General features: G+C 32.8%; 1 protein-coding gene across 6 annotated transcripts; it reads right to left on the reverse strand.

Annotated features, from left to right (window-relative positions):
* Nucleotides 1-1,090: 1,090 nt before the first annotated feature.
* LOC113752954 lies at nt 1,091-6,172 on the reverse strand. 6 transcript variants are annotated; one of them, XM_027297015.1, is made up of 3 exons: nt 5,934-6,172; nt 5,697-5,743; nt 1,091-1,219 (listed from the first exon to the last, which is right to left on the reverse strand). In XM_027297015.1, exons 1-3 carry the CDS (start codon nt 6,162-6,164, stop codon nt 1,183-1,185), a joined length of 315 nt encoding a protein of 104 aa, XP_027152816.1. In that variant the 5' UTR covers nt 6,165-6,172; the 3' UTR covers nt 1,091-1,182. The 6 variants fall into 6 exon arrangements, with proteins under 6 accessions (XP_027152816.1, XP_027152818.1, XP_027152815.1 ...); XM_027297017.1 differs by having other exon boundaries at nt 1,091-1,224; XM_027297014.1 differs by lacking the exon at nt 1,091-1,219 and adding an exon at nt 3,730-4,004.
* Between the last annotated feature and the right edge of the window lie 2,051 nt (nt 6,173-8,223).

Here is an 8,223-nt window from a genome sequence, read left to right on the forward strand (position 1 = left end):
CTATAATTGAATCAATGGTAAATTTTCGAACAACTTCCTTTTTTTATGTACATTGTTAGACAATCATTCAAGAAATTATCTTTTATCTTGTTTTGGAATTTTGTTTTGATTATCTTCATAATTGAAAATGTCCATTCTATAGACTATAGAACGAATTAAGGATTTTTTCCTTGGGAGGGGGGCCAAAATTTTTTTGAACAAAATTATCTTAATATGTTATATTCAAAATAATTTTCATTGATTTAAATATATGACATCTTAAAATATCAAATATTAAATTTAATTATAAAGGTATGTCTATTTCATAAATATGCAGCATAGTCATAACAAAAATTAGAACAAGAAATAACCTTTGATTAAATATCTTATAACATTACAAACTATCCAAATTGTACATTATGAGAAAATGATCCAATACGTCACTTGTGCAAAAACAAAAATATAACTATGCAATATAAATATAACTATTTTCAATTAAAAGAAAGATAAAAGTTATGTTCGCACACCTTGCATTTGTTCATATCTTTCTCATCAGTACGTGACATCACATTGAAAACAATTAATGAGTAAAGGCCAACTAAGCATTGTCCCTTCACCGTTCAGTGAACTGAATGGGGCAGTCCAAATTCACTAACTCCGGCTTAACACAACAGCAGCAGCAAACCAAGCATCTCCTCTCAAGATATTAATGTAATAATCACATGGATAATGTTACAAACACATGGTATGCCCACGGCGCAACTATGATAAAAAGCTCAATCACAAACGTACGGTTCTAACCAGTATATTAAGGAAGACAAGAAATGAGTAGGGGGCAAAAAAAAAAACTTACCTTTGAAGAAGATACCCACCTAGCACACGGGTCCAACCAGTACACTAAGGAAGACAAGAAATCAATAAAAAGCTATACTCATTACCAAGAACGTACGTGCTGCATCAGGGCTGGGCTGGCCGCCGGAATCCCCTATATATAGGGGGTTTTCCGGCGGCTTGGGGGGGGGGCTTAAGCCCCCACCAGCCCCCCCTTAAATCCGTGGCTGTATATATATATATATATATATATATATATATATATATATAGGCTCAAGCTTATGGGCCATTCCTTGACCAGTACATAAACTGATTATTGTATACCAAACCATATTGCAGATTGAAGGGGGCAAGACTTTGTTGTTCAAACCATCAGCTTGATCTACTAGCTAGTAGCTCATTTTCAAACCTGCACTGAGAGTTTTCATTCAGTCCAAAACTGAGCCCCTTTTTAGTACAAGTACACATAAATGTCATATGCCAATGTTCATATGCCCAAAAAAGTTGCAATATTGGGCAAAAAACTGACATTTTCCTGCTCGAATAGTCCCAAAAAAGTTCATATGCCAATGTCACAAATCTCATGCATAAAATGCAGGTTTTAAAAGAACTATTTGACCAAATAAACTATTTAAATACTCAAAACACTTGTAACAAACATAGGATTCATTACTCTAACAAAATGTTTAGTCTAGCTGTAATATTGGGCCAAACTATATATAAATATAACCAAACATTACGAGATTTTCCAATGACTACTTCTTTAATAACTTCTTGGAAGAAGAACAGTGAAACCAACAGATACTCCAAAGAGGAGGATGAGCAGGACAGTGAAGTTGACCATCAATGCTTCTTGCCCTCTTCCTAAGCCCGTGAAGGTGAATTTCTCAATCAAGCCGGTCACAGCACTCAATATTGGCATGAAAAATATAACCATGCCAAGCAGGACATGCCATGGTGCAAAATTTGCTCTAGTCGTGGAGTCTCTGGCTCAGAACCAAAAGGTAAAGAAGCCAAACAGCCATTGACAAAAAAAGTTCAGAATCTTCCATTATATTCTAGCTCTAGTTGTTTTAATAAACTTGTTCTTATTTTTTCAAGCATACAAGTCGCATTACCTGTTCTTACAGACAAATCCCCACCCCTTTCATTTTCTTTGTAGATTTGCAGGTCATCATACATGTTAATTTGCATTATCTGTATGAGCATGTGTATAAACTAAAATACCAGACTTAAACATGTTAATTTGCATTATCTGCAAGCAGGTTTCCTATTGAGATAGTTCAGAAAAATGAAATTGGATGACTCAATCAGATAATCTATAAACAAAAAAAAAAGGATGGTGAAGAAATATCATGCATGCTGATTCTGCACAAGTTCAGTAGCATAAGTATATAAAAGCCATAGGCTATTGTCTTCATTAAACTAAACAATTTCTCTGCTAATAATCATATCAAACAATTATGTCAGAATTGCTCCCAAACTCGAGTATCCATCTATTGTACAATCAATTTCTGATTATCCTTGTGCTAATTGTCACTTTTTTAAGCAAGATTTCATAAACTAATACAGCCATCAAGATAGAACCGGGTTAGCAAAAAAGTTGTAGAAAGAAGCATTCTTCTAAGATCAAAAGTGCTAAAAGTCAATCAAATTTTGTAAAAAATTAATGAAAAGAAAAAAGTAAGGAAAGACAATAGATCACCACCAGCAAGAAAACAGTTTACATAGAATAGCCAGCAAGAAAAGATTATCTATATTTGACACATAATTCTCTTATCTCCATAGGAGGATTCAGAGGGATTCTCATCTTTAGAAGTCAATAGTTCGATTGGTCGCAGATGTTTCTGTTCTCATGGAATTGTTCAGGTTTCAATCAGCAATGCCAATCAGGATATAAAAGTCTTCTATACTTGCAACTGATGGAAGTAGACGAATACGGATAGTTATTGATGCATATGAAATAACATGAGATTTGAAGAATATGCAAGGTTGTCCATTGTAGGAGTGATGTATCAGATATCTATGTTGGCAGTTTGAAAAGGAGAACTGGTACAAAATAGTATCCCCATGGATGCAACGGTTTCTAAATTTCTTCTTCCCTACTTCTGTTCTAATTTTCTGCACCAATTGTATCCTAGAGCCCTATTTAGTGCACAAATTCAGCAACTCGCTATTCCAATAACATAGAGCATGCTTCAAGCTTAAGACCCATGCTGAGATAACAAAGCACTTCCCCAGCTTTTCAAATCCATTAGAAGTACACTAAAATAGCTTCTGACGTACACAGGCTGCTGATCAGTAAAAATGTCCTGAACTCTTTTAACTAATAGTCTTAAAAGCAGCAAACTCATTCATACAAAATATGAACACAAGCTTTTAACATTGAATGTTATTTGACAGTGGGGAAAATAGGTTGAACTCTTACTATCTCATTGGTGTATATTCAAGGACAGGAAAAGAAAATAACCACATGCAATGGAAGATGATAGTAAAAAGTCAGGAAGAAAGCCACATATGAGACATCACTTCCAAGACAAAGATGCATAAAAAATTCACCAATGAATAACTTAAATAACTCCTTCACGGATGGCCTAACAAACCTGGGTCTGTGGGTGTGTGTACAATACTACATGCAATATGTACCAGGCTTCAGCTCAGCCCTGGGGACCAGAATATCTTATGACAGGAAATTGAGGTGATGAATCCCAACATTTCAATTAAAAGCCCTTCCATCAAAGTCAATGAACAAGCCTATGGTCTCAAACAACGGCCGAAGTGTCCACTGTCAGTTTACCCAATACCCATAACACGTAAAATACCCATAAGCTACTAAAGCACCATAAATTTCAAGTCTACTGAAATACGTAGAATTTCAATTTTTAATAAATACACGAGATCCTAAAAAGATTACCCATTCTTCAAAGTGGGTAAATTGGATCTTCAGCCAAGTTCCCAAGAATATTAAAATTTACTCTTCCCTTAAACTCTTCATTGGTTGCATCAGTCGTGAATATTGATGGCATTCATAAAAAAAGAATGGAACGCATAATGTATCAATATATCAACATCAGTTTGAAGCCCTATTTCAGCACACAGCTTTTATAAAAACTCCGTGAAGTCAAAAGAATAGAATGTTGCAAGCACCAGATGCACACCTCCCCATTCTCCAAGTTGGTTCATCATTTGTCTTCCTTTTGCAACAAGAGCGGTCCAAGAAATAAAAATGATACAGGCATTGGAGAGGACTTCAAATATAACTGAAACTCATTCATTTCTGTCACATAGTGATAAGCCTCAGCAACGCTTGGCTTCTGGTGTAAATATATCCAAAAACAATTGCAAACAAGTTGTCTGCCACAAGATTTTAAGCTAACTCTAAATTGTCCACTTATTATTTGGGCCCTAGAAGAGTGCAACATCTCATGCCTCTACAAGTCCCTTTAGGTATGAATAAAAGACAATTATCCAAAGCTGCTGCAATGAAGAATGCCTTTTAATGTTAAAAGCAAAACTGAAGCTTATATATGTATTTCTTGAGAACTCAAAATAGATGATTGGCAATCAGCTATATATTTCATGCATATAATATCTGATGTCTCAAATGCCTAACAAAATTGGACTAACGGTCTTCTCCTTCCAGAAATATGATCACTTAAGACCATGTCATTCTTTAGAGAAATATAACGATACACTTATTAAATTGCTTTTATATTTAAAAAATTTTTCTTATGCCAGAAAATATTGCATATCTTCTATCTATTGTTTCTGATTTATTTTCAAAGAAAACAATGCAAAGGTTCCGTATTAGTAAGGTGAATTTGTGCCTAACCTGTATGAGTTATGTGCTCAAGCTTAAGCTAAGGTTACTATGTATCCATAAGCCTCTTCAAATTCAAGGAAATTGGTAACTCATATATATATACTAGAAAGCTGTGAGTGATAAAGAATTTAACCAGTGATGCATTTTGGATATCGAATCATGTCATTTACTCAAGAAGGCACAGCAGACTTAAGCAGTCACTCGATTGAACCAAGTGACAAATGACAGAGTGTAAGCAAAACAAGTTGAATAAGACTTGTAAACAAGGACTAAACCATACTAATCTGTGATCTAAAAATGCACCGGCTACAAATAAATGGATGAAGTGGAAGATCATATGCAAAAAAATTTGAAACCAGCTACTAGACTCATATGTTAATAACCTATTGGTAGGATAATTGACATCTTATCCTTCTGTTTGTCGGCAAACTAAAATCTTAATCAAGTTTAGAACCCAAAAATCATAAACATTTTTCCTAGACTAAGTTCAACAGATGGAAATAGTGTTAAATGCATAATTTTGCCATTATTCTCACAAATGAAGACCATTAGCATTACACTTCATTTCCAAAAATTTATCACGTTTAAAACAGTAAACAACTTTAGTTTGTTTGTTCCCCCCCCTCTCCAATAGCTAATGCATTTGAACAACACAACATGCCTGTGCCTATCTTCTGCATAGCTCAGCCAGTTCTCCAAACCTCCTCAGTTTTATCAATTAGTCGCCGTCCCATTCGCCGTTTACTTATGCTTAATCTTTCAAGCATCTCTTTCTTTAGAAACCAATTCCGTAACATTGCTACTCTTCATCTTAAACCAAAACAATTATAGCAGCGAACACATTATACCAGTAATTCAAGTCCGCTACAATCTTATTCACTTCCAAATACCCAAAGTTCCCAACCTTGCCCAGAATTTAAGAATCCCATAAAACCAAGTTCACTAAACCAATTGAATTGTCCTGATTCTCAAGTCAGCATGAATTTTCTTTGTGTCTAAAATTTCCTTATTTTGACATTATTCCAGAGAACTGACAAGAGACAAAACCAGCAGAATTCATTACCTTTTCAAGAATTGACATGGCTTCTTTTGTTGCACTCTTCTCCCTCTCTACATAACAAAGGAAGCATTTTTATCAATCACCACACTGCCCAGACTATCCCAAACAATCAAATTGAAAATTTTCAAAAACCCAGATGCAAATTACACAAATAAATGCCAGTGAAGTACAAAAATAGCAAAAAAGAAAAAAAAAAGAACATAGCTTTCTGGACAGAAAAGATGGGATGAGAGGCCTTACTGATGAGGCAGGTGATGAGGAATCCGGAGTGGGAATGACTGAGGAGAGAAAAGGGGTGTTGTAGTCTAAACGAGGAATGGTGATCACAGCAGAGTGCTGCTCCCAGGGCTTCAGCTCCTCCTTGGTTTTCAGTTCCACTTTCATTGCTTCTTCTTCCAATTCTTTTGCTTTTTCTTCTGTTTTTGCTGTCACAAGTTTTTCCGCCATTCTTTTCTGAGTCTGGTGTTTCATTCCCAGTATTATTGAGTTAATGGATTGTAATTTGTATGGCAAATGATATTCGTATTTATATTTCGCAAATGAGGTTTATACTAGTTCTTCTACTAACGTGATTTATACTAAATAATTTAGGTCCTTTTTTATAACTCAATTTCCCACAATTTAAGGGTGCCTTTGATAAAACTAATTCCATTAAATTATTGATTTATTAAATATTAAATCAAATATGTTTGAGTGTATCACATTCATTGATAAATGAATAATTTATCACTTATTTTTGCAACAAGTTTTGCCTAAAAAATTCAATAAATCAAACAAATGAGAACATATTAAGATCTGAATCCATTAAATTTAAGTGCTGAATTGGGTTAGTAAACAAGGTCTAAATTAATTAAGTGGCATTGCATTTTCTAGACAAAATTTGCTACCAAAATGAAAATATAAATCTGATGTTTGAATTCATTAAATTATTTAATTGTTAAATACTAAATATGATACATTGGAGCCTAGAAAAATCAGTATAATTTATTTTGGAAGCAAATTTTGCCTAAAAATTCAGCGTCATTTAATTAATTTAGTTGTACAATTTTTGGTTACCAAATGTGCCAAACATGTTAATATCTAAATTCATTAATTTTAAGTGTTAAATTGAGTTATCAAATAGAGCCTAATACTTAACAATTCAACAACTTAACTTTATAGAATTCAAACTTCACACTTTAGTTTTCAACTTTAATTTTATCAAACGTACCTTCCTTTTACCCAAATTCTACCAAACAGAATTTTTCTACATATTACCACCCTCACAATTCACAAATTCATTTTAACAACTAAATCTATTAACTAATGTCAGTCGGTTTGGACCATTGTGTGATATCAAAGGTTAAAAAAAAAAATTCAGACGTGTGCACAAAAATAAGACAAAAAAAAAGGAGAATTGCAGTTTCAGTCTCCAATTTTTAGCATATGTGCTAAATTAGTTTCTAATGTTCCAATCAAAATAAATTTGGGTCTCAAAGTTTTTGGTAGTAGGTAGATTCAATAATAATGAAAACTCAACAATGACTAACGGTCAAAATTTAATTATTGTTATTTAATAATTTTGACTTTGTACTTTTGGACCCTAATATTTGAAATTTTAATCATTTTAGTCGCTTAAGTTTTCAATAGTGATATTGAGGGTATTAGGATAAAATAAGACACGAATTACAACACAATTGTCTTAAATGGATACTAGCAATTCTAATTAAACTTTTTATTTTTCACTTCATTTATTCATGCCACTAATGTCTCATATACTTCTTCCCTTTGGTATAATTGGTCTCAAATTTGGTATTATATATGTGATTATTGTTTTATACTATTAGTAATTAACTGATGATTAACCCAGAATAAGTAAAAGCACTTCATATTAGTATTTATGTTTGCTGGTTTTTATAATTGCAATACCTAACTATAATAATTTAAGGCCTATATGCACAAGTCATGCAAGAACTAGCATGAATGATAATAAATTTTATATTAATACTAGAATTTTCTTTTTTTATTTTATATATTATGTATATATTGTCATTTGATTGTAACTTGTTAAAAAAAATAAAACTCTTTAAGTTCAATGATGTTATTATGTCGATATAAAGTGTTTTTATGAAATTTTATAGGAATTTAGGATGACATTTGTCATATCTTTAATTCAATGCACAACTTTTCTTTCATTTTAAAACCCTTAACTATAACTAGAAACTTAAGAGACCATATTGATTGAAACTTCAAACATTAGGGACTAAAAATGTAAAGTTAAAATCAGAAAATTTAGAGACCGGATTTGTTTTGGCTGATACATTAGAGACCAGTTTGATGTATAGGTCAAACATTGAGAATCAAATTTGTGTTTCTCCCTTTGGAAAATTTTGAGAAGTAGTAATAGAAAGATTTAAAATTCTTAAAGACATATAAGTTTTGGCAAATTCACATATTCCTAATATCTAATAAAACACGTCATAATCAAAATTACCAAATTAACCTATCCAACCAAGCAACCCCCCACTCTAATCATGTGGTCCCTAAATTC

This window comes from Coffea eugenioides, chromosome 11 (assembly GCF_003713205.1).
Source record: "Coffea eugenioides isolate CCC68of chromosome 11, Ceug_1.0, whole genome shotgun sequence".
NCBI lineage: Eukaryota > Viridiplantae > Streptophyta > Magnoliopsida > Gentianales > Rubiaceae > Coffea > Coffea eugenioides.

Coding starts and splice junctions, on each gene's coding strand:
- LOC113752954 (XM_027297014.1), bottom strand. CDS start 6,164: ATGAAACACCAGACTCAGAAAAGAATGGCGGAAAAACTTGTGACAGCA. Junction 5,744..5,933: donor CCTCATCACCTGCCTCATCA/GTAAGGCCTCTC, acceptor TTTGTTATGTAG/AGAGGGAGAAGAGTGCAACA. Junction 4,005..5,696: donor CCATGTCAATTCTTGAAAAG/GTAATGAATTCT, acceptor TTGTTGCAAAAG/GAAGACAAATGATGAACCAA.